Source organism: Ranitomeya imitator, chromosome 2 (genome assembly GCF_032444005.1).
Source record: "Ranitomeya imitator isolate aRanImi1 chromosome 2, aRanImi1.pri, whole genome shotgun sequence".
Lineage (NCBI taxonomy): Eukaryota > Metazoa > Chordata > Amphibia > Anura > Dendrobatidae > Ranitomeya > Ranitomeya imitator.
The window spans coordinates 314,448,093-314,475,948 of NC_091283.1; the positions used below are offsets into that span (position 1 = coordinate 314,448,093).

General features: G+C 43.7%; 2 protein-coding genes across 2 annotated transcripts in view; one reads left to right on the plus strand and one right to left on the minus strand.

The window, feature by feature from the left end:
- Positions 1-7,937, plus strand: part of LOC138663427 (oocyte zinc finger protein XlCOF7.1-like) — a 44,924-nt gene extending 36,987 nt beyond the window's left edge. The window contains exon 7 of the mRNA XM_069749633.1: positions 6,387-7,937. Coding sequence (XP_069605734.1) covers positions 6,387-7,807 — 1,421 coding nt within the window. The 3' untranslated portion in view covers positions 7,808-7,937. The remainder of the gene's footprint in view (positions 1-6,386) is intronic.
- The window catches only part of LOC138663424 (oocyte zinc finger protein XlCOF6-like), a 394,108-nt gene that overhangs the window by 226,046 nt on the left and 140,206 nt on the right, over positions 1-27,856 (minus strand). The gene's annotated exons all lie outside the window — the stretch shown is intronic.

Genomic DNA, 27,856 nt, shown 5'->3' on the forward strand with positions numbered 1-27,856 from the left:
TCCTCCTCCTCTGCTGAGCTACTCAGCTGCATGCCTCTGGGTTTACACCAAGTGGGATCTACTACCTCATCATTCTCTCTGTTATTCCAATCCTTACCCTGAGAAACACCCTCCTCCTCTTGCCCTGACATCACAGAACAGTCCGCGTGTGCCTAAAGCATCTGAGTCTCATCAGGATGACCCCTACCCACTGGGGTTAACCTTTGTTGATGGCGGTTTAAATTCTGCTTGGACCCTACTTCATACAGCTCAGGATCAAACTGAAAAAAATGTGGGTGTTGGTGCAGATGATTTCCTCCTCTTATGAATCTTTGGAGTACTCTTCCAATGCCCATGGCATAGAATGTGTGATCGATCTGCAGATTCAGACATCTGTGGTTCCTTATAGTCAGTTGGAAGGTTAGAGAGTTGTGACATGGGGGAAAACAAGGGTAATTGGTGGGCCACCTCTGAGGACTGTACTGTGTGTGATGTTAAGGTTGGAGGAAGAGGAGGAGAGGCCACTTGATGCAGCTTTTGCAATCTACTGGAACACATGTTCTTTCTGGCCCTCCTCTATAAAGCGTACCACTGTGTGGCTGCCAAAGAAAGAGAGTGGAGTAGCCAGTCAAGTAACAAAAACTGGAAAATTGCTGCGCAATTGCTCACTGCAGCAAAACAAACCCACTTCTCATCTCTCATATCATACCTGTCTCACAACCCTAAACAGCTATTCAGTACTTTCAATTCTCTCCTCTGTCCTCCCTCTCCCTTCATCTCAGCTGAAACTTTACCTCATTCTTCAAGCAGAAGATTGACAACGTAAGTCAAAGCTTTTGCTTAAAGTCCCCACAGCCCCTCCTCATAAGTACTCAACTCTTCTCCAAAACCAACTTCACTATCATTGAAGATCAACTTTCCTCTTTACTGTCCAATCATATCTTACTACCTGTGAACTCGACCAAATAACGTCCCACCTCATTGCAAACCTTATCACAGTCTTCATCTCAAGCCTAACTCACCTCTTCAACCTGTTACTAACAACTGGTGTCTTCCTCTAATGGTTCAAAAATAACTCGATCACACCCATCCTCTAAAAGGCCTCCCTTAATGCATCCTCTGTATCTAGCTATCACCCCATCTGACTTCTCCCCTCGCCAACAAACTACTGGAACAACACGTCCATTGTGAATTGTCCTCCTACTTTGCTCCATTTTTGACCACTTACAATATGGCTTCCAACCACCCCATTCCAATGAAACTGCCCTGACTGTAGTCACCCACAACCTACTGACCCCCAAATCTAAACAACGCTAGTTTTTCCTTCTCCTGGACCTGGTATCTGCCTTTGACACAGTTGACCATTCCCTTTTACTACAGACTTTCTGATGTATTGGCATTACAGACTTGGCTCTTTCTTGGATTTCCTCATACCTAACAGACAGGAAATTCAGTGTCTTCCACTAAAACACCACCTCCTCATCTCACCCCCTATGTGCCAGTGCCTTCCAAGTTTCAATTGTAGGCCTGGGCACTATGCTTAGGGCGTGCGCATGCTCCCTTCCTCTTAAAGTAACAGTATGCATTACCCTAAGGTGTCCCCAGCCAATAGCTGGGTGACACCTTCTATTTAAGGCTCCTCCAATAGGGAGGTACCTGAGCAATGTTGTTAGTTTGCCTTGCATGCTTGCTAGATGTCAGCCCCCCAGGTCCGCCCGTCTGCTTGTCTATCCTGTACCCAACTGCTCAGACCTGTCTGGTCTCTTCTGTCCATCAGCTGGTCCAGCTTGCACCTGCCAGTGCTCCTCTAACCCTTGGTCTAGCCCACACCTGCCAGTGCCCATCTTTGTAACACACGGTCCAGTCTGGACCTGCCAGTGCTCTCCTGTTCCTCTACCGGTCCAGCTTTCATTTACCAGTGCCCATCTGTGTAACATCCAGTCCAGCTCGCACCTGACAGTACCTGTAAGTGACTATTTGTGTGACCTGCTAGTGCACATGTGTAGCACTTAGTCCAGCCTGCTCCTGCCTGTGCTCATCTGTGTAACTGCCAGTCCAGGTCGCATCAGCCAGTGCAAATCTTTCTAACACCCAGTCCAGCCCGTACCTGCCAGAGCCCATCTGTGTAACACCTGGTCCAGTCTGCACCTTCCAGTGCCCATCTGTGTAACAACCAATCCAGCCTGAACCTGCCAGTGCCCATCTGTCTAACATCTGGTACAGCCCTCACCTGCCAGTGCCCATCTGTGTAACACCTGGTCAATTCTGCACCTGCCTGTGCTTTTCTGTTCCTCAGGTGGTCCCATCGGCACCAGTGGTTCCAGTGTCCCTACAGTGCCTGCCTGCATTCTTCATCCCTCCTTCAGGCTGTACCAACCTACCCACTCTAAGGTGTCAGCTACCACCCTCTGTAGGTCAGCCCTGAAGTAGTGCCTGGTACCAGTTCCTTGTCCCTTCTTGGGTCACGGGTGTTTGCCTGCTGCTGCTGCTTCTCCAAGGTCAGATTTGGTAGGCCACCTAGTTACGCCCCTCCAGATTTTCCGAGGGCTATAGCACAGTGGTTCCACAACCTTGCTCATTACAGTCTCCATTTGTTGGGTTGGCTGTAGTGGAAGAGGTGTCTGTCCCCATTATACTAGTTTTACTCTGGTGAAATTGATGCCACTTTAGTAGTGTTTGCTACTAATTTTTGGAAATGTGTAGACTCCTGTTTGGGTCTCCTTCATATGTGTTGCCTGTAGTAGTAGGCCTCAGAGACTGGCAGGCCTCCACTTTCTTTGTCAACTACCCATGTTACTATCCTTACAATTTTCTGACAATAGCAGTCTATGAAACTGATATTTGTACCATCTGATTATGGCTGAGCATAAAGGCAGGTTGAGCTGTTGCATGTGATTTCAGAGCTCCCAGCACAGCAGGCCTACGCCGATGCCTCACCCATCTCATCTTAATTTGAGGTTCAATTCAAAGCTGTAAATGCTGGCCCAGACCCTGATACCTCATGCATGGCTTAGTTCTGCTGTTCCATTCTAAAATTTGTACTGTGGGTGAATTGAGGTCACTTTTCTGGTGTCTGCCCACAATTTGATGTGTTTTGGCAGCTTTTGGACCCGTTTGAACTTGTGTATGCTTTTTGTTTTTGCCTCCCATTGACTTCGATGGCTCGGAGAGTGTTAATAAATAAATACTCTAATTACCCCAGAGAGGCTTCTCCACTAGTTATTCATTTATTACTGATGAAATCTGTTGAGTTTGATCATTTCAGTAGATGTGTTATTGTTTTTAGTCACAGTTTTTGACTACTGTAGTTAGGGTCCAAAATCGTCAGATTTAACCACTTCCTGAAGTTTTGTGTTTCTATTCAGGCCTCATTTTTCAAATCTGACATGTATCACTTTATGTGGTGATAACTATTGAATTCTTCACAAAGAATAATAGGAAACAAATGGACCTTACAAATTATTTTCCAACTTCTCTTGAATGTGATAACACCCTGTATACAGTTTTTCACTACTGTCTGCGCACATGGCAGGGTTCAGAAGGAAAGCAGCATTCAGCTATTTTTATTTCAACTCTTTTTTTTTTTTATTAAAAAAAACCTCAGAATTAAACAGCATATACAGTATTAACAGGATATGCATCAGATTATGTTATCTATGCTAACAAATATCAATACAGGTCACAATTACCAATATTACATCATATTTTGAATGGTATCTTTCGCTGTAAAATATTACAATATATTAATGTATAACTATATATTTTACACAATTAGGACACTGCACTCATCCATTTATTAGGACAATAAGCAATCTGTCAAACTTAAGGACTTAATGATTTAGAGGCTAGAAATGGCGATACACTCATTGGTTCTTTTGCATCAGTAATCTTATCTCGTGCTGTTGAAAAGTTGAAACCTATCAGGGTACATAACGTGAAATTGAGGAAGCTAAAACATTGGGAGATGGGTGCGTCAGAGGTGAATCACACCACTTCTCCCAGATTCGATAGAGTTTTTGGGGACATTCTCTATTCCTATACTCTATATTCTCATAGGGTATTATATCTACAAATTTATTCCATTGATTAACGGAAGGTGCTGTTCTCACCACCGATCTCAATGCTATCACTTTCCTGGCAAGGAAAAGAGTCTAATAAGAATTCTATCATAATGTGGCCAAATTTCCTCATCCAAAATTCCCAACACACACAGTTTCGGCACACAATCAACCGGTGCCCCAATGTTTCTTGATCATGTAGAAACCACTTCACTCCAATATCTCATCACTGCACAGTTCCAGATAAGATGCCAAAAATCCGCCCCCTATTCCCCACATCTATGACAACCATCAGAGGATAATCCACCAAACCTATATAGTTTGGATGGGATAAGGTAAAATTGATGTAAAATATATAATTGTGTTAATTTATTATTCAGTTAATTAGGTTATCAATTGTCGCAATTTGTCTTCCACAGGAAGTTGAGTGGATGCAACTTTTTAATTAAGCACAAAAGTATATAGTGTGGAAATTACACCCGTAGGGCCCTGGGCAGTAAATACACCTAATTGTGGGTATCTCAATAACCGCATTCTGGGATGTGGGAACTGGTGCGTAATAGCATATCTCATTTGCAGATATGTATAAAAATCCCTGTCCCATATTTTGTATGTATTTGATCAAATGATAACAGTACTTCATTTTCATATACCTTGCCCAATGTTGTTATTCCTTATTGCTTCCAGGACATAGAATCTGGTAATATCTTAAGATGTGGAAACTCTGGTTTGTCCCACAACCGAGTCTCATCCACCTTTTACTTTCTTTCTAGATCTGTATCGCAAGTTCCTGCACAAATAGAAATCCCTGTGGTGGTTTATAGGATCCCTCCAATATTGCCCATAATGAAATCCTATTTAAAAGTTGCAAAATATCAGCCTCCACATTAGACGGCTTATCGTCCCTCAACCAACTTTTTAAATAATGCAGCTGGCCAGCTGGGTAATATAAAAATAAATCAGGTTCTGCATGTCTGCCCTGGCACTTAGGTCTCTGTCAGGCGCGAATAATATTACAGAAATAGGGAGTTGGGACCATTTCTCACATTTTTTTTTAATTATCTCAGTGAGAGGGTATATGTTATCTTTCAAATCTATAATGGGCTTTTATTAATATTTATACCAAGATATTTAAATTTGAGTACTTTTAAACCACATTCCGAGGGTCCAGGTATATTCTCAGTAAGCGGCAAAACTGAGGATTTGTCGCAATTTATTTTAAGACCTGACTGATTGATTAAACTGATTGCTCTTGGAAGGGATTGCTCTACTTCAACAAGAAAATCATTAAATAATCCAACCTTATCCAATCTGGCATTTGGTGTGATTCCTTCTACCATAGGGTCTCGTATGATTTTAAGAGCAAGAAAAAAATGTACGTAGAGAAAAAAGTCCTCCAGACACAAGTTATATAATAAATGAAAATTATTATTGAAGCAGAAAATTTAAAAAGCTAAAAAATGAAGATGTAGACAGATCATACAGAAAATAGAAAACACTGGGCAAATAAATAGGTTGAGTCCAAAGTTATGCATAGAGTGCAACCCCGTGCAGAATAGGCTCAAATTCATATGCAAGGAAATGCATGAGGTAGTAATGTAGAAAATCAGATTGTCATAAATAAAGTGCAAGGTGCAAATAACTAAAGTGCAAAGAAGGACCCAAACAAAGTATCTGGACGGTTCTGGGGTTTGTCTCTGGTAACTCCCAGAAAAAAAAGTTAAATTAAATGTATAATAGGTAGATAAAATGACAAGAAATACGGAAAGTGATTCATAGGAGAGTCCAGAGACAAAAGTACACATTATAGCACAAAGTCAAATAGATAATTATCAGCAATTATAGACAATATCATGCAAGGATATGAGGATAAATCCAGGCCAAGAAAAATATCACATATAAGTACTTTACCCAGGGTCCAGAGGGCTCTAGTGTATCCCCTTAAACGCCTACACTGGATACAGTATACTAGATACACTGGAGCCCTCTGGACCGTAAATAATGTGGACACCCTCTGTTTTTTCACAGACAGATGACGGACACGAGTTGGGCTTTATTTTTTGCTGGATCAGTAGAAGTTTTTATTGGTACTATTTTCACTTACTTAACATTGTTAGGTGACTTTGTATTCCATATTTGGGAGGCAGAGTGAACAAACTGTTGAGCACCACGCTCTACTGGTTTATCCTATGAGGTTTTCTATTAGACTGTGAACTATTATTGTCTTGGTGAATAATTCAATATTTTTATATAACTTGCCATTTTTATGGTTAGTAAGTATAAATGTTCAAAAATATGAAATTCAAGGATATTTTATTCAAAAATAATAATTGGTTTTATTCTTGGCAGATTACTGTACAAGACGATTAGAAGGACAGCTGACATCTTCAATTTTTAAATCAGATGATCTTGAGATCCCACAGGATACAATTGAAGTGAATGCCATTACTCCAGATATACCATCATCCCTTCACAGCAAAGATCTGTTATCTGATCCTTTGAAACAGGTCCTGTCTTCTGATTCCTTACCAACTACTAGGGAAAATCAATGTCACAAAATAAGTAGTAAAAAACGAATGGCTCCTAAAGTAAACACAGAACATGGATATAGTCTTCCCCTCGAAATGTCTTTTCTAAGGAAAGCAAATTGTATCAAACATAAAAAAAGTCACATAGTAGAGAATATATTTTCTTGTTCCAAGTGTGGGAAATGTTTTAAGAAGAAATCAAATTTGGTTATTCACCAGAGAATTCACACTGGGGAGAAGCCTTTTTCATGCTCAGAATGTGGGAAATGTTTTAACTGGAAATGTGATGTTGTGCTACACCAGAGAACCCACACAGGGGAGAAGCCTTTTTCATGTTTAGAATGTGGAAAATGTTTTAACAGAAAATCAGATCTCGTTACTCACCAGAGAATTCACACAGGAAAGCAGCCTTTTTCATGTTCAGAATGTGGAAAATATTTTAACCAGAAATCACGTTTGGATAGTCACCAGAGAAGTCACACAGGTGAGAAGCCTTTTTCATGCTCAGAATGTGGGAAATGTTTTAACAGAAAATCAGATCTTATTAATCACCAGAGAATTCACACTGGAGAGAAGCCTTTTTTATGTTCCGAATGTGGAAAAAGTTTTACCTGGAAATCTGAAGTTGTGCTACACCAGAGAACCCACACAGGAGAGAAGCCTTTTTCATGTTCAGAATGTGGAAAATATTTTAACCAGAAATCACGTTTGGATAGTCACCAGAGAAGTCACACAGGTGAGAAGCCTTTTTCATGCTCAGAATGTGGGAAATGTTTTAACAGAAAATCAGATCTTATTAATCACCAGAGAATTCACACTGGAGAGAAGCCTTTTTTATGTTCCGAATGTGGAAAAAGTTTTACCTGGAAATCTGAAGTTGTGCTACACCAGAGAACCCACACAGGGGAGAAGCCTTTTTCATGTTCAGAATGTGGGAAATGTTTTAACAGAAAATCAGATCTTGTTGCTCACCAGAGAATTCACACTGGGGAGAAGCCTTTTTTATGTTCAGAATGTGGAAAATCTTTTAACCAGAAATCAAGTCTTGCTGGTCATCAGAGAATTCACACCGGTGCAAAGCCTTTTTCATGTTCAGAATGTGGAAGATGTATTGCACTAAAATCAAATTTTTTAAAGCACCAAAGAATTCACGCAAGTGAGAAAACAGTTTCATGTTCAGAATGTGGAAAATGTTTTACAAAGAAATCAACTCTTGTTACACATCAAAGAACTCACACATAGGTGAAGCCATTTTAATGGAAAAGGTTTTGTGAAGAAATAATCTCTTCTTAGTCACCAGAGCAGTCGCACAGGTGAGACGCTTTTTAGATTCTTAATGGTGAAAATGTTTTACTTGGAAATACACACTAAACAAGAAAAAAAATCTTGCTAATAAGCGAGTGCATCTTATAGACTGGAGGCAGGTTCCTGTGACAGAAGAGAACAATAACACAGTGCCCTTCCTGATCACTGAGAGAACTGCTCTCTCCTCCAGCCCCACACTTATGCAATTGATTTGTGCAGAGCAGGAGAGGAAGGTACTGGGACCTGCACAGAGGCTGCTCATCCTGAGTGAGCAGCTAAAGAACTTTCCACCCGTTAAGTTCAAGGCCCTTTCAGATCATGTAACACTGTTTTACATATTTTCAAAAAGTTGTCAGGTTCAGTTATTAAATGAGCCATTTCTAAATGATTTTGATCTCCTGAATTCAAATCTGACAATAACATTTTTTAGTTTTCTCGTGTTTCTAGGATAAAGAGTTTTTCTTTTACTGCTACAAATAATTAATGCATAAAGCAGTATTACTTTTGCAAATATAAAGATGCAGAATATTTCGTGTGAGGAGTTGGCCACTTACTATAGACTATTGGACCAAAGCATGTAGAGCGGAATCCACTGCTCTAAGTGATGCAGGCTTTTTCCAGCACGGTGTACCAGTTATGTCAATCTTATTGTTGTGTTTTATTAGACATTTGCTGGCCAGTTCAGCCTCAGAAATCAATATTTCCATTCAGTGACAGTAAGCAGAGGAAGACGCGGTTGGATCTTATGTAAACATAAGGCCACAAAGGATATTTCTACAGGTAACTGTAAATCAATCATTCTTTCAATCTCATCAGTATCTGAGGGGTCTCAAGCCATTGTTCTCCCAGCCACTAGGGCCCATTGTGTGGCTAGGTATAGTAGACCCAGGAGAGCTATCACTACTAGGGGTCTTGCATGCAATCCCATGTGATGGGTTGCTGGAATATTCTTCATTCTTTGAGCTAAAACCAATGTTTACCAATGTTTATGGGGAAGGGTGTGAACACTTCTGCCAATTCAGGGGGCTGATCACAGAGAGAGGAAAGGAAGACACCTGTACTGTCAAGAAATTGGTGGAGTGACGTCAACGGGCAGGAATCTATCACTTTGGTCCTGAAGCACATGGATGGCCTATGGAGTTTGGAGATCGGTTTTTGCCTGACGGGGTGTGATTTCAGTCAGCTAGAGGAACATAGGCTGTGACTGCACACCTTACCCGCGGGAGATACTAAAAGTTGTAGGCCAACCAAAGTTGGGAGACAGTGGCTATCACCTGGTACAGGGGCAGTGGAACTACCTATCCTGGGTTGGGAATTTGTGGACTGAGGACATTGTATTTTGGCAATCTACCTAGATTTGCTGTATAACCGTGGATGGCAGAAATAAAGCTAGCTGCATCGTTAACCTACCAGGTTGATTATTACAACACACAACCTCAAACCTTCACATTTTGTTATGCCAATGTTGTAATATTTATTCAGATGAAGCATAGCAACCATATAAAATAACTAAAACCTGTCTAAACAATATTGCTGTAACGACTCTGTTGTTGGGTATTCCAGGAACAGGGGTTCTTTCGCTTTCCCTAATGCTAGTGGTGCCCTAGCTCGCCCTGTTTCCCAGCTTACTTCAGATGGTGACACCGGCACCACATACCTTGCCTTAGCTCCTGAATATGCCCTCTGTTTGTACCCTCCGCCCACCCATGGAAGAGGGGAATAGTAGTGTACTGTAATACACCAACCCGACTAACAAGGTAATACAAATGGGTATAATGGAAAATAGCAATCATACAACAATACACAAACAACAGAGGTAAACACCGGGGAGTGGAGAAGGGGATAAAACCAAAGTCAGAGAAGGAGAGGATTAGCACGCAACCAAAACCACGCAACAGTCTCAAATAAATCCACCAAATGACTTCTCAAACAACAACAAAGCACCATCTCCTAGCCATGCAGCATAAGCTAGCTTTGACAATGGGTGCTTGTGAGGGCCCAGATTATATAGTAGATAGGAGTGGTTAACTGAGAAGCTGAGAGCCTTAATGCAGGAAAGCTTTAAAGAGTTGAGATGGGTGGGCACCTGGATGTTCGGGTTCAGCTGAACACTTACAAAAACTCCAGGTTCGGGTATCAGCCCACCCGGACCGCATTCACTTGAATGGGTGGCCTGAACATCCAGTGTTTGCCATGCTGTCATGTGCATGACAGTGCGACAAACACTGCTTCTGATCAGCGGTGAAATCATCCCCACCGGTCAGAAAGCCGCAGTTCTCGTGCTGTCAAAAGACAGCGTGAGCGCTTAACTTTTATTGGAGGTATTAAGATTACCTCCGGTCACTGGTGTCAGCTGATGGTACTACTGCTCCCATCGGCCTATGCGTGCTGCCACTAATAACTCCCATCAGCCGCTGCTGTGGTCATTGTTTTCATCAGCTGGCTCCTGCACTGGGTTCCCCTGTATTCTTGATAACCAGCCAGGCAAAACATAACAGCTGGAAGCTGCAACCCTCAGCTGTCAGCTTCAGCAAGGCTGGTTATCAGTAATAGAGGGATCCCCAAGCCATATAATTTTTAATTATTTAAATAAATAATTTAAAAAAACAGCGTGGGGTCCCCCCATTTTTGACAACCAGCCTTGCTAAAGCTGGCAGCTGGTATTCTCAGCCCATTTTTAGAAAAAAATAAAAAAGTTATGGCTCTGGGAAGAAGAGGAGTAAAAATGAAAATGCAAAACCAAAAATACCTCTGGACGTTAAGGGGTTAACCCCACTTGCCGCTGCTACAGGGCAAGTGGGGAGAGACAGGCAAAGCGCCAGAACTGGCGCATCTAATAGATGCGCTTTTTCTAGGTGGCTGCAGGCTGCTATTTTTAGGCTAGGGGGGCCCAATATGCATGGCCCCTTACCAGCCTGAGAATACCAGCCCTCAGCTGTCAGCTTTAGCAAGGCTGGTTGTCAAAAACAGGGGGGACCCCACGCTGTTTCTTAAAATTATTTATTTAAATTAAAAAAATATGGTGTGGGAACCCCTCTGTTCTTGATAACCAGCCGTGCTGACAGCTGAGGGTGGTACCCCCAGCTGTGAGTTTTGCCTGGCTAGTTATCAATAATACAGGAGAACCCACGCCCAATTTTTTTGTTTTTTAATTATTTATTTACAGTGCAGGAGCTAGCTGATGAAAACAACCATCAGTCGCTCCTGATCTCGCTGTTATTAGCGGCAGTAGGCATCGGATGATGGGAGCAGTAGTCCTATCAGCTGACAGCTGACACAGTTACCGGAGGTAAACTTTATACCTCTGATCACAGCTGAGCGCTCCTGCTGTCTTGACAGCGTGGGAACCGCGGCTCTCTGACTGGCAGAGATGATTTCAGCGCCGATCAGAAACGGTGTTTGCCGAGCTGTCATGTATATGACAGCATGACAAACACCCGGTGTTTGGGCAGCCGAACCCAAACAGTAACACAAACTTCCTGGTAAAGTCCGTGTTCGGTGTCCATGCCCGAATAGTAGGTGTTTCATACAGACGCTGAACTTTACTGTTCGGATTCGCCCATCTCTATTCAAGAGCTCTCAACTGAGCATATTAACCCCTGCACTTCTAAAATACACTTGCACCATTTTATATGAAGTTGAAGTGCTTCTAAACAGTTCATGAGTAGGAGAAGTCAGATGCTGCAGTCTTCTGGCTCCTTTCTGTCGCAGTAAACCCATGACAATTGTGAATTCTAAAGTTATAGAAATTTCATTACAAAATTTGGTCCTCATTCAGTGACCACTCTTTTTTGCTTGTCTCTTGTACTCCTACTCCTGCATCTCTTACAATTTGACCAACAGTAATCTGCAAGTATTGATGCATTCCATTTTCCTTGATATCTTTTCTCTATAGCCGAAAAATCTTGGTGAAATCTCTCAACGTGAATTAGATTTGTGGGGAGGACGCATAATGTTATAGATGATGTTCATATTATACAATTGTACTTGGCTTGGGGAAGGAATATCGGAAAGGAAATGAGGAAGGCACTAAGGGGGTCTCGAAGGGAGGGGGGATAGGGGGGAAAAATGGGGGGGAGTTTTGTTCATAAAATATATGATTATATGTGAACTAGATTGTGGCCCGATTCTAACGCATCGGTTATTCTAGAATATGCATGTCCCTGTAGTATATGGACAATGATGATTCCAGAATTCGCGGCAGACTGTGCCCATCGCTGATTGGTCGAGGCAACCTTTATGACATCATCGTCGCCATGGCAACCATTATGACATCTACGTCGATACTGTGCCCGTCGCTGATTGGTCGAGGCGAATTCGCGGCAGACTGTGCCCGTCGCTGATTGCTCGAGGCAACCTTTATGACATCATCGTCGCCATGCTGTGCCCGTCGCTGATTGGTCGAGGCCTTTGGTTTGGTTTGGTTTGGTTTCGGGTATTTTAGAATATGCATATCCCCGTAGTATATGGACAATGATGATTCCAGAATTCGCGGCAGACTGTGCCCGTCGCTGATTGGTCGAGGCAACCTTTATGACATTATCGTCGCCATGGCAACCATTATGACATCATCGTCGCTGTGCCCGTTGCTGATTGGTCGAGGCCTGGCGGCCTCGACCAATCGGAGACGCAGGATGTCTACGTCCTTTATGACATCATCGTCGCTTTGCCCGTTGCTGATTGGCCGAGGCCTGGCGGCCTCGACCAATCGGAGACGCAGGATGTCTACGTCCTTTATGACATCATCGTCGCTTTGCCCGTTGCTGATTGGCCGAGGCCTGGCGGCCTCGACCAATCGGAGGCGCAGGATGTCTACGTCCTTTATGACATCATCGTCGCTTTGCCCGTTGCTGATTGGTCGAGGCCTGGCGGCCTCGACCAATCGGAGACGCAGGATGTCTACGTCCTTTATGACATCATCGTCGCTGTGCCCGTTGCTGATTGGTCGAGGCCTGGCGGCCTCGACCAATCGGAGACGCAGGATGTCTACGTCCTTTATGACATCATCGTCGCTTTGCCCGTTGCTGATTGGCCGAGGCCTGGCGGCCTCGACCAATCAGAGACGCGGGATTTCTACGTCGATGCTGTGCCGCTCTCTGATTGGTCGAGGCCTGGCGGCCTCGACCAATCAGAGAGCCGGGATTTCCAGGACAGACAGACAGACAGACGGAAAAACCCTTATATATATAGATGATAGCTTGATGTTATATGTTATCATTGTTTTCCTTAATAAAAATTTATCTGATTTTAAAAAAAAATCTCTCACCGTGCTTGTTGCTCACTGCTCCGCAGTTTGGTGGAAGAACTTCTGTATGCGAATGTAAGAAATGCATCTTTAACCTTTTCCTGACATTGGACACATCCATACGTCATGGTCGTCTGGTACTTACTGACCTTTGACTTATGGATACATCATGGGGATCTCCCAGCCACCTGGGCTCTGTGCACGATTGCCACCGGGTATCAGTTGATTCTGACAGCTGACACCCGGCACTGAGAGCATGCATTAAGAAAGGGGACTATGTAATCTCAACCACAGTGGAGTGTTGAGCAAGGAAAATCCAGCAATGCAGCATTAAAATCCATCGATATATGAAAAAAGTAAATCCAGATTCAGAGCGCCTGTGTACAATGTCACTGTTGATTACTGTATTACCTGTACACTGTATACTATGTAGAGGGTTCCTGTGTATAATGTCACCGATGATCACTGTATTACCTGTACACTGACACTATATACAGAGTACCTATGTATAATGTCACAGTTGATCACTGTAGTACCTGTACACTGTATACTAAATAGAGAGCCACTGTGTATAATGTTTTTGGTGATCCCTGTATTACCTGTATGTTGACACTATATACAGAGCTCCTGTTTATAATGTCACTGGTGATCACTGTATTACAAATACACAATATAGACATATTGTGTATAATGTCACTGGTGATCCCTGTATTACCTGTACACTGACACTATACAGAGCTCCTGTGTATAATGTCACTGGTGATCACAGTATCACCTGTACACTGATGCTATATGCAGAGCTCCTGTGTATAATGTCACTGAAAATCACTATTACCTATACACTATATACAGAGCACCTGTGTGTAATATGTGAAAAAACACGGCACTCAGGAAGGTTACTTGTAGGTGCTCAAGCAGGGTGTCCAGCCCTTGTATCAAATGTTCAAAATAACTTGCCATTCAGTTTTTTTAAAAGAAACGTGTTAAGTTATTATGCATCCAGGCAATAAGTTGAATGTTTTTGGTTCAACAAGGACGTTCATTACAACAATCTTTGTCCAAGTGAGAAAATTTACATATGGGTGAAGAGAAAACAGAAACTAAATTTAAATTATTTGTCAATAATGCACAGTAATTTTATGTAATAGAGTAGTCTTATCAAATAATATGTCAAAAAATAATAACAATAACATGGTTGCTGCTGCGATAACCATGTTCTAAGGAAGAAAGCATCTAGTTGTCAACATTATATAAGCACTGAAGCACAAGGTTATTAAAGAAAAAACATATTAGCAGGAGTCTGATTTTTAAAGGGAACCTCTCACCCCAAAAATCTAAAATGAGCTGCGGCCACCGGCATCAGGGGCTTATCTCCAGCATTCTGTAATGCTGTAGATAAGCCCCCGATGTATCCTGAAAGATGAGAAAAAGAGGTTATATTATACTCACCCAGGGGCGGTCCGGGTCCGATGGGTGTCGGGGTCTGGGGTCTCCTATCTTCTTACGATGACGTCCTCTTCTTGTCTTCACGCCGCAGCTTCGACGGAGGCGTACTTTGTCTGCCCTGTTGAGGGCAGAGCGAAGTACTGCAGTGTGCAGGCGCCGGGAAATGTCAGAGAGGCCCAGCGCCTGCGCACTGCAGTACTTTTCTCTGCCCTCAACAGGGCAGACAAGAAGATAGGAGGCACCAGACCGCGATGCCCATCGGACGCGGACCGCCCCTGGGTGAGTATAATCTAACCTCTTTTTCTCATCTTTCTGGATACATCGGGTGCTTATCTACAGCATTACAGAATGCTGTAGATAAGCCCCTGATGCTGGTGGCTGCAGCTCATCTTTGATTTTTGGGGTGACAGATTCTCTTTAAATATAAGCAATCTACCGGAGCCGCAGCGTGAAGACCAGAAGAGGACGTCCTATGAAGATGAGAGGCTCCGGACCGGACCGCGATGCCCACCGGATCGGACTGCCCTCCCTGGTGAGTATAATCTAACCTCTTTTTCTCATCTTTTAGGATACATCGGGGGCTTATCTACAGTATTACAGAATGCTGTAGATAAGCCCCTGATGCCGGTGGGCTTAGCTCACCCTCGATTTTTGGGGTGACAGAGTCCCTTTAAAGAAGCGAATATACTCTACCATGGAAAGCATGGGGGTGCCCAGAGAGAGAGACAAGAAGGAGGGGCTAGCGATTATCTATCTATCTATCTATCTATCTATCTATCTATCTATCTATCTATCTATCTATTGTTTTCTTTAATAACCTGGTGCCAACACGCTTAGCCTTCTACCACCAATAGTGGCATAATACCAGCCCTGCAGTTGGTTAACATCCTTCATCCAGTGCGGGTGCGCACTTAACCCCGGTCTAATTACATCTTTGTCCACAATTATATCGTAAGATTACACTAGAAACATATGGCTTTAAGCGCAGTAGGACTTCCCACAAGCACTGTGGGTTTATTCAGTCCTCTCCACTGATACTATACATCTATTAAACTTAAGGGCATGATGCCAGACTCTGCAATGTCCACACATATCGTTCACACATCAGTGCGCAAGCGCGCACAGTTCCCGCCCACACATGTGACTGTGATGACATGCGGCGTCACGTGACACAGATCACCCGGCATTTAACCAGGAAGTAAATTCCGGATAGACAGCACATACCCCTGGCGACAGAGCTCGCACACAGCAAAAGCGCTGACTCTCCTGACCGGCTTACAGTTATTACACCGTCTCGCACTACAGGAGAATTTCTATTAACATCTAATGGACATTACACTTAACCTTGGTTCCCATTGTAAGAGCGCAGGTCCCGGGCGACTACCAGCAGTATCTCATGGACATATAGCTCTGATTATAGCAGACCCTTAGCACCAGGTGAAAAGCTTTCTACCATGACACATAGTGTACTTTTCTCTTGGCTCCACAAATTAACATAGCATGTTCCACACAATACTGTGATTTTGCCTATATTCATATTGACCTGATGTCATTGCCATCTCATACTTAAGGATCATGCAGCGATGCAACATAAGCATGTGTACGCTAACATTCTAATTTTTTCAACCATAGCCAATACAAGGAGCTTATAACTACATCTGATTTCCCTTTTTAGGCACCTTAAATCTCCCTTTGAGACACTTATACTCGAGGAGAAAATATTCCACACCACTGAACCAGGTGCTATTGGAACTTCTCTTTCCTCTACCTTGAAGCACTCATATCCTTTTTTCAAGTATAGTACTGCACACCATTTGAGTTTTTTCTCTCTTAGATCAAATGCTATATAATATACCGCAGTGCTTATATAATGTTGACAACCTAACATAGTTATTAAGGTTGAAGGAAGACTTTAAGTCCATCTAGTTCAACCCATAGCCTAACCTAACATACCCTAACATGTTGATCCAGAGGAAGGCAAAAAAAAACCATGTGGCAAAGAGTAAGCTCCACTGTGGGGAAAAAAAATTCCTTCCCGACTCCACATACGGCAATCAGACTAGTTCCCTGGATCAACGCCCTATCAAGGAATCTAGTATATATAACCTGTAACATTATACTTTTCAAGAAAGGTATCTAGTCCCCTCTTAAATTTAAGTAATGAATCGCTCATTACAACATCATACGGCAGAGAGTTCCATAGTCTCACTGCTCTTACAGTAAAGAATCCGCGTCTGTTGTTATGCTTAAACCTTCTTTTCTCCAGACGTAGAGGATGCCCCCCTGTCCCCGTCTCAGGTCTAAGATTAGAAAGATCGTCAGAAAGGTCTTTGTACTGTCCCCTCATATAGGTATACATTAAAATAAGATCACCCCTTAGCCTTTGTTTTTCCAAACTAAATAGCCCCAAGTGTAATAACCTATCTTGGTATTGCAGACCCCCCAGTCCTCTAATAACCTTGGTCACTCTTCTCTGCACCCGCTCCAGTTCAGCTATGTCTTTCTTATACACTGGAGACCAGAACTGTGCACAGTATTCTAAGTGTGGTCGAACAAGTGACTTGTATAGAGGTAAAATTATGTCCTCCTCATGAGCATCTATGCCTCTTTTAATGCATCCCATTATTTTATTTGCCTTTGTAGCAGCTGCCTGACACTGGCCACTAAATGTGAGTTTGTCATCCACCCATACTCCCAGGTCTTTTTCATTGACGATTTCGCCCATAGTTTTAGAATTAAGCACATCTTCCCAAAAGAAGGGATCAGATTTTCCAGTAAATCAAATAGTTAAAGATCTGGTAAAAAAAAAAAGAGTGGAGCAAACAGATCCTTTTGATGATGACGATCTAACCCAGGGGTCCCCAACTCCAGTCCTCAAGGCCCACCAACATGTCATGTTTTCAGGATTTCCTTAGTCTTGCCCAGGTAATAATTGCATCACCTGAGCAATGCAAAGGAAATCCTGAAAACATGACCTGTTGGTGGGCCTTGAGGACTGGAGTTGGGGACCCCTGATCTAACCTCCTGGGCTAAAGTACCCAAGGTTGATGCACCTGTGGCTTCCACCTCACGTCGATCCTCCTTGCCGGTAGAGGATGCTGGATCTCTATCCGATCTGATGGATCGTAAATCAGGCGTACTGTTAAAAGGATCTTGGGAAACTTGCATAGATGCATTCAAACCAGCAATTTCAGCCAGTTGCACAGGAAGATCAATGCTTGTTTAGCTGGACCAGCTGGACCAAAATATAAAAAATGGCATGTCAAGGGACAGGTTACGTTCCTCCATTTCCTCAATTAAAGGAGCAGCAGCATTTTTATCTGACGCCTCTATAGGCTTTCTTTGTCTGGCGGCTAGAACGGCAAGCTTAACCAATACAGCTCGCAGAGCTCTATGGTTAAAAATCCAATCCTAACCCAGAGCTAAACTCTGCTCTATACCCTGTGAGGGTGAGTTCTTATTTGGGAAAGTGTTAGATGATATTCTAACTAAAGCAGGAGAAAGGAAAAAAGAGTTTCCTAATCCATTCATTCCTTCCTACAGAAGAGCATTCAGGAAGCCGACATTTAGCAGGAGGCGGGACTATAAGGACCGATGGAACAATATAGATTTCAGGCAAAAGGGAAACCTCTAGACGTCTCTTCAAGCCAGTGGATAGATTCCGCTAGTCCTGCTTTACCTGTAGGAGGCAGATTGCTTAGTTTCAGTCATCAATGGAGAAAGATAACTGATAACTCTTGGGCCATTAACATAATAACATGAGGCCTATCTTTAGACTTTGTCCGGATACCTCCGGACTGCTTTCTATTGACTTCCTTAAAATCCCAAATGCAACAGGAGGCATTGGAGATGGAAATTAAGACATTTTATCTAAAAAGGTGTTAGCTAATGTCCCGGGAGACCAAAAAGGGAAAGGGTTTTACTCTCCCTTATTTCTAATTCCCAAACCTGATGGGTCATTTCGAACCATAATTAATCTAAAAAAATTAAATTCTTTCCTAAAATCTGAGACCTTTAAGATGGAATCTGTACGTTTAGCCATAAAAGTGTTGTTCCCCGGTTGTTATATGGCGGTATTAGATCTTTAGATGCATACTATCATCTGCCTATACATAAATCGCATCAACAATTTCTCCGGGTAGCAGTCACAATGGGAGATCACATACATCATCTGCAGTTCAAAGCTTTGCCCTTTGGTTTATCTATGGCACCCCGCGTATTTACTAAGTTAATGTCGGAAGTAATGTTGTATTTACAGGTTAAGGATACCTTAATTATTCCATACTTAGATGACCTCTTAATAGTGGGCAATTCTTCCCTTCAATGTGAACAAAGACTGGGGGTTATAGTATCTTCCTTACAGAAGCTCGGATGGTTGATTAATTGGAAAAATCTAGATTATGGCCTGTCATCTGCCAGACGTTTCTAGGTCTTCATCTGGGCTCAGTGAATCAGAAATGTCTCCTCCCTGATGAAAAAAAGTCATCTATAATTGATAAAGTAGACCAAGCGATTAGTAATTGTAGTATGTCTTTAAGGAAAGGCATGCTTTTATTGGGTTCATTAACCTCTAGTATCCCTGCAGTGCAGTGGGCTCAACTGCATACTAGGAAATTACAAAATGTTATATTACGGGAAGATAGTAGACTACAGGGGCAACTGGATAGTTCTATATTTCTGCCATCAGATGTAATCCAATCCCTTAGATGGTGGTTAAATCCAAAGAACATCACCCAAGCAGATTTTCTGTGCAAAGGGTTACTGTTGCTTTTCCAGCTTCTGCCATTGAAGCCAGTGCTGGGCAGCGGCGAGCAGACGCTTTTGGAACTAAGTCCTGCTTTTTCCCTTCTGAGCATGCCCAGGGTAAGATATCTCATTGGAGATCGAGGGTCACATGCTCAGATACTGCAGCAAAACACATTGGTTCTCCAGGAAGGTCCTGAAGTTGCTCAGGCTCTGTGGCAGCCTCTCATTGGTCCTTCTGGGAAGGCCCTGTACTTGCTGCAGCTATAAAAGGCTCGCATGGTATAGTATCAATCCAAGGATGTGCTTTGCGCCAGTGTGGTTATGTGTGAATGGATTCAATGACCCGGCTGAAATAAGCCCCTAGAATACCGGCACCTCCGGTGAGGAGATTATATGAATGTATTCAGGGACCCGGCTGAAATAAGCCCCTAGAATACCGGCTCCTCCGGTGAGGAAATTGCGTGTATGCATAACCACTGACTGCTATCAGTTCGGCAGTAAGCTTGTGCTCCTGTGAGGCTAACAGGGCGCAGTGCTTTCCTTTCACGGCTACTCTGTGAAGTAACAGAGCTAGTCTATACCGCCAAACAGTGCCACTATTAGCTAGCAGCAGGTTCCTCCTGCACGGTGGACCCCGGGCTGCGAACGCACCAATTATAATAAATGTCTATATTTACCCGGTGCCTTCCGCTAACCCTAAGAGCGTGTTATTCCACTTTTTGTTTGGCGGTATGATAATAAAGGATCGTTTTTTGCCTCTTTTTTTTTTTTTACGGTGTTCACTGAAGGGGTTAACTAGTGGGACAGTTTTATAGGTCGGGTCGTTACGGACGCGGCGATACTAAATGTGTACTTTTATTTTGTTTTTATTTAGATAAAGAAATGTAGTTATTGGAACAATATTTTTTTTTCTTTATTTAGGAAATTTTTTTTTTTTACACATGTAAATATTATTTTTTTGCTTTTTTTACATTCCCCCGGGGGGAGGGGGAGACATCACATTATAGTGACAGATCACAGTGCACTGTGTCAAACCAGCGATCAAACAGGCACTGCAGGGAAGCTTCCCGGTGCCTGCTCTGAGCAGGCGCTTGAAAGCCACCTCCCTGCATGACTCAGAGGGCCCCCCGCATCCATTTTGGATCTGCTTCTGCAGGGAGGAGGAGGTAGGAGACCCTCGGAGGAACTCGATCACATCGCGTTGCTTGGGGGTCTCAGAGAAGCACGCAGGGAGCCCCCTCCCTGCGCGATGCTTCCCTGTGCCGCCGGAATGCTGCGATCATGTCTGCGCCCAATGAGTGCAGACTTCATTGTCCCTACCTTCGGACATATTTACCATCAACAGGAAGCCAGAACTTTGGCTTCTCTCTGACTTCCTCATGATGTTCAATTTGTTTGAAGGAGGGGACGGTGATACCAACACAGATTAGGTGGAGGGCTCACATAATGTAACAACCTCACATGAGCCCAAGGAACACACATACTGACACCGCTGGAACAGCATCTGCATGGGAGGTTTGTGCAAGGGTTTTTTTTATAGAACCAAACAAGAGGAATGAAAAAGGGTTGGCCAAGTAGTGAGTAACAATTTTTTAAAAATCCCACACAGTGGCATTATCACACCTAAGGTGTGAAAAAACAATTACTGGAAAACTGTATTTTGTTGATCATCAAAAATAACTCAGGCGGGGAGAAACTATATACTGTATTTTTCAGATTATAAGATTATCTTTCTCCCCCCAAATTTGGGAGGAGAATGGGAGTGCCTCTCATAGTCTGAATGTAGCTCACCTGTGGGGGTGGGGGTGACTGCCATGGAGGGGGCATGGTCAGTGCTGCAGGAGGAAGTTGGTGGCAGGAGTGGGCAATCCCTGAATTTCCCATTGATTTCTTGCTAGTGGGCTTTAGGAAAATGGCCACCTCTGGTGGAGCATGCGCAGATTGAGACCTCAGCTCCCGTGCATTGTGCCAGTTCTGGCGCTGCCAGCTTCCTGCAGCAGAGACCCTGCCTCATGTTACTCTGCTCCATCGCCACCGTCTCCCCTTTCCTGGTAAGAAAGTCATATAATTAATTAATTGAGAAATGGTAATAACTATATAACTTACCATGTTTTTTGGACTATTAGACATGCTTTTACAAAAATAAAATCTCGTTAGTAAGTGAGTTCCTCTTGACTGTAGGCAGCTTCCTGTGATAGAGGAGAATGCTGATACAGTGTCCTTCCTGATCACTGAGTTAACTACTCAATGGTCCACTGTGTCGAAGGCAGAGGAAAGGTCCACGAGGAATAGAACAGAGTAGTGTCATTTGGATTTGGTGAATAGTAGGTAATTGGCAACGTTAGCCAGGGCAGTTTCTGTGGAATGATGCAGTCGGAAGCCAGATTGTAAGCAGTCAAAGAGGGAGCAGGAGGAGAGGTGGGGGACAGTCAAGATGGGCGTGTTGTTCCAGTAGTGTTGAGGCGAGGCATAGGGGAGAAGTGATATGGGGCCATAGCTAGACACCGAGAATAGGTCATGGTCAAGAATATAGGACAAAAATAGACTGATGTGCCAGGGTTGCTTGTTATTGCTCAAGCTTTGGAATGTGAGGGGGGAGACCTATTCACTAGCTGTAGCGATGTTATATAAAGCGTCAACAGCATCTTCACTGTGAAAGAAGGAGAAGGGACTCAGAAAGTGAATGTAAGGTGATTGAAGTTTCTGTGAGCATGTGCAAGTTTTTGATTTGGGGATTGTGCACATGGATATGAGAGGAAATAGAATGTAGTAGGTTGTGGTCAGATGGGAGAGAGGTTAGATAGCAAATAGAGGTGGGTGAAAATGAGGTCCATTGTGTGGTCAACTTTGTGAATGGCTACTGAGGACCATTGAGCAAAGCCGAAGAAGGAAGTGAGTTAGAAGAAAAGAAACAGGCGAGTGGGAAATGTCATTGGGGACGTTGAAGTCGCATATGATGACAGTGGGCATGTCATTGGAAAAGAAATGTGGGTAGATAAAAACTGGAATGACAATAAGCGCAATAGGGTTTTATCCAGATTACAAAAGAAAGAGTAAAATGGGATTTGCTTACCTTGTTAGGGTTGTGAAAGTCACAGCCTCTTTGTTAAGGTACTGTCACACTAGACGATATCGCTAGCGATCCGTGACGTTGCAGCGTCCTCGCTAGCGATATCGTCCAGTGTGACAGGCAGCAGCGGTCAGGCCCCTGCTGGGAGATCGCTGGTCGGGGAAGAAAGTCCAGAACTTTATTTCGTCGCTGGACTCCCCGTAGACATCGCTGAATCGGCGTGTGTGACACCGATTCAGCGATGTCTTTGCTGGTAACCAGGGTAAACATCGGGTAACTAAGCGCAGGGCCGCGCTTAGTAACCCGATGTTTACCCTGGTTACCATCCTAAAAGTAAAAAAACAAACAGTACATACTTACCTACAGCCGTCTGTCCTCCAGCGCTGTGCTCTGCTCTCCTCCTGCTCTGGCTGTGAGCGTCGGTCAGCCGGAAAGCAGAGCGGTGACGTCACCGCTCTGCTTTCTGGCTGCCCGGCGCTCACAGCCAGACCAGAGAAGCAGAGTGCCGAGGACAGACAGCGGTAGGTAAGTATGTAGCGTTTGTTTTTTTACTTTTTAGGATGGTAACCAGGGTAAACATCGGGTTACTAAGCGCGGCCCTGCGCTTAGTTACCCGATGTTTACCCTGGTTACCGGGGACCTCGGGATCGTTGGTCGCTGGAGAGCTGTCTGTGTGACAGCTCTCCAGCGACCAAACAGCAACGCTGCAGCGATCCGGATCGTTGTCGGTATCGCTGCAGCGTCGCTATGTGTGACGGTACCTTTAGCCTGTAAGTAAAGATGGGTGCTGCAGATCCACCAAACAGATAATAAGCAAACTTGCATAAAGGTGGATTCAAAACTGGCTGCTGAGAATTCAATATGCAATAGGAAACCAGATGCGGTTTTATTTGTCAATGTATTTCAAGGTGATCATACCTCTTCATCAGGAAGATAAAGGTATTAGAAAAAAAAAAGAAAGAGGGAGATGAAAAGGAAAAAAGGGGGATGAGAAGATAAAAAAATGGGGGGTAAAGAAAAAAGGAAAACATTTTCAATTGAAAAAAGCTTAAAAATATTGTGGAGTGATGAAAGCAAAAGATGTTTGCTTTTATTGAGAAAAAAAACAGTACTATTGTGAAAACTCAAGCACCGTGGCGTGAAGGAGAATATTCCTGCTTTTATTTAAAAAAAAAACTTCTATTGTTGTGAAGACTTAGAACATTGTGGAATGGTGAAAGAGAAGATGCTTGGCTTTGTTGAAAAAGACTGTGTGAACTCCGATAGCTGTATTAGTACTGAGCCTATGAGGGGAGAATGGAAGCCCCCTCTAACTGCAGTTACCGTGAAGCATGAATCGTTGGTCTGCATAAAATGTTGGTCAGTGCATCAGAAGGAATCTTCCCTGTTAATAGCTTGAATAAAGTGATAGGCTAATTGCCAGTTATATACCAGGTTAATACACTGCTCAAAAAAATAAAGGGAACACTAAAATCCCACATATGACATTGAAATATTCCAGTTGTAAATCTTTATTCATTACATAATGGAATGTGTTGAGAACAATAAAACCTAAACATGATCAATGTAAATCACAGCTACTGTAATATCCCACGGAGGTCTGGAGTTGGAATGATGCTCAAAATCAAAGTGGAAAATGAAGTTACAGGCTGATCCAACTTCAGTGGAATTGCCTCAAGACAAGGAAATGATGCCCAGTAGAGTGTGTGGCCTCCACATGCCTGTATGATATCCCTACAACACCTGGGCATGCTCCAGATGAGGCGGCAGATGGTCTCCTGAGGGATCTCCTCCCAGACCTGGACTAAAGCATCCACCAACTCCTGGACAGTCTGTGGTGCAACATGACGTTGGTGGATGGTGCGAAACATGATAATCCAGATGTGTTCTATCGGATTCAGGTCTGGAGAACGGGCAGGCCAGTCCATAGCTTCAATGCCTTCATCTCGCAGGAACTGCTGACACACTCCAGCCACATGAGGTCTGGCATTGTCCTGCATTAGGAGGAACCCAGGGCCAACTGCACCAGTATATGGTCTCACAAGGGGTCTGAGGATCTCATCTTGGTACCTAATGGCAGTCAGGCTACCTCTGGCGAGCACATGGAGGGCTGTGCGGCCCTCCAAAGAAATACCACCCCACACTCGTGGTAGCATGAGACGGACTCTACAACCTACACAAGTGGCTCAGGTAGTGCAGCTCATCCAGGATGGCACATCAATGCTAGCTGTGGCAAGGTTTGCTGTGTCTGTCAGCGTAGTATCCAGAGGCTGGAGGCGCTACCAGGAGACAGGCCAGTACACCAGGAGATGTGGAGGGGGCCGTAGGAGGGCAACAACACAACAGCAGGAACGCTACTTCTGCCTTTGTACTAGGAGGAACAGGAGGAGCACTGCAAAAACCCTGCAAAATGATCTCCAGCAGGCCACAAATGTGCATGTGTCTGCACAAACTGTTAGAAACCGACTCCATGAGGATGGTTTGAGTGCCAGACGTCCACAGATGGGGGTTGTGCTCATAGCCCAACACCGTGCAGGATGCTTGGCATTTGCCACAGAACACCAGGATTGTCAAATTCACCACTGGCGCCCTGTGCTCTTCACAGATGAAAGCAGGTTCACACTGAGCATATGTGGCAGACGCGACAGAGTCGTGGAGAGCGATCTGTATGTCAGCAATTCCTGCAAGAAGAAGGCATTGAAGCTAAAGACTGATCCGCCCATTCCCCAGACCTGAATCTGATTGAACACATCTGGGACATTATGTCTCGCACCATCCACCAACGTCACCTTGCACCACAGACTGTCCAGGAGTTGGCGGATGATTTAGTCCAGGTCTGGGAGGAAGTCCCTAAGGAGACCATCTGCCGCCTCATCAGGAGCATGCCAAGGTGTTGTAGGGAGGTCATACAGGCACGTGGAGGTCTCATACACAATAGAACATCATTTCCTTGTCTTGAGGCATCTCCACTGAAGTTGGACCAGCCGGTAATTTAATTTTCCACTTTGATTTTGAGTATCATTCCAAATCCAGACATCCATGGGATATTAATTTTGATTTACATTGATCATTTTTATGTTTTATTGTTTTCAACACATTCCACTATGTAATGAATAAAGATTTGCAACTGAAATATTTCATTCAGTGATAGCTAGGATGTGGTATTTTAGTGTTCCCTTTATTTTTTTGAGCGGTGTATTTACATTACAAAAATGAACATATCCATATAGCATTGACACATAAGGAAGGGGTCTAAGGAAACCGTTTACCAGCTTTGTTGCACCATCAGCTGCACTTTAGGCCTTCAACCGCACCACACTGATTCAAGGACTCTCCTGCTTGTGCCCTCAACCGCACCACACCTGTTCGAAGACCCTACTGAAGGGCACCACCAATTAAATTCTCCCGCTGAGACCTCAGCCCAGTAGGGACCCCTTTTTTTTAAATTATATTCTGACCACCAAATGAAGCAAAAGAGGGGGGTAGGTAACTGCCCCACCAAACAGGCCCCTTACACCCCCCTGGCTCTCCACAGACCCATTCCTGCCACGACAGACATGCATGACACCTTATGCATGAGTGTCCTTCCACACCTTAACAGCCTTCTCTAAACCCTCTCAAACCCAGTGCCCAGATATCTACAGGGTGGGCCATTTATATGGATACACCTAAATAAAATGCTGCACATTTCGTATGTTCACAGCATAGCCAATTGCCTTCAAATGACCCCAAAACATCTGAAACAACATACTGGAAGCCTGTGCTAGCATTTCTTCTGCGGTGTTGCTATCAGTGTGTCAATAGTGTGAGACGAGGGTTGCATTGACAATCCAACGCAATTGGCAGCACATTGAACACATTCTATAAGTGGTCAATAAATAACTCATGAAAGAATGAAGTTATGTTAAAACCAAGCACACCATTGTTTTTCTTGTGAAATTCTCAATAAGTTTGATGTGTCACATGACCCTCTTCCCATTGAAAAAAATAAAGTTAAATCCAAAATGGCTGACTTCAAAATGGCCGCCATGGTCACCACCCATCTTGAAAAGTTTTCCCCCTCCCATATACGAATATGCCAAAAACAGGAAGTTGATATCACCAACCATTCCCATTTTATTTAGGTGTATCCATATAAATGGCCAGCCTGTATACCGATAGGTGTCAAATGCACCCCATCCTGATGTAAATGCTCTCTAGATGGCACGTGCAGATCGCGATGCCGCACTACCACCACCTCATTCCTAGCCAAAAAATGCAACACCTCCTGATACACCTAATCCGGGCCCTAATTATGTGTTCCAGTGAATGACCATATTTCCATGCCAAAAGAGCCACAATATCGGACCAAACAATGACCATCCCCGAGTGAGCAGCCATGAGGCGCAAGCAGTCAAACTTAATGTCCTGAACCAAATCCCTAGAAGTGCGGACCCCCAAATAATTTTTCCCTGCGTGAATCAATAAAACATCCGGGGGTCTATCCACACCCATATAAAAATAAAATTCTGGAACCAACCTGGACCAGAGCATTCTGATAATCCCAATCCACCTGACGGGCCCTTCATCATGTCTTAACTCAAGCTGCCGGATGGACGGTCTGACGTCAGCCCGTAAATCTCCCCACACCACATTCGAGTGTCCTAACACCCACACCAACAGCGGACCATCTGTAAAAGAAAACAACCAAAATTGTAACTTGCAAACCCTCTTCGCCAGTGTTAAGCATCCAGCATTCCTGTACGGACATATGACGCAAAATCTAACAACTCCTATCTCCTAATCTTGTGCACCACCGCTGCACTAAGGCCCCACCTGGTCACTTCCGTTGCTGCCCCTATATGAAACAAATGGGACCCAAATTTAGAATCATCCATGCCAATTGAACCTAAGCACCTCCTGATTATGGCTATAAACTGCAATTTAGACAAAGCCGAACCATCCTGATGAATCAATAAAGAACCCTCGGCACCGCCCCTTACCAAAAAAATTGAGACGTTCTATACATCGGGCACTCCATTAATCCTTACACCGCCCACAATTCCACCATACAAACCTTGCTATAGATAAGTCTTCGACCTCCGAAGTATACAACAGATAACCCTGGGTTCACATACCACATCATGAAATTGCAAACCCTTTTGATGACAACAATTCTTACTCACTAATTAGTTTATTCGAAATGCGCCAAAGAAAGCTAAACTAAAAGCCGTCTGAAACAACAATGTCTAATATTTTAACCGACAGACATTTTTCAATGCTGCTAACAGTCTACCCAACATATGAAATGAGATCGGATGCCTCCAATCCCGAACTGCCCTTTTTTTCCTGTACCCCTTCAAAGCTTGTTGTATCACAAAAGCCTTGGTAACGTCTTCCATGCCAGACAATTTGAACAAAAATGCTAATGCTGCCATTTGACCATTCCACACCGACACCCCTTCCTCACATAACCTGCCGATCATGTATAACAGATCCA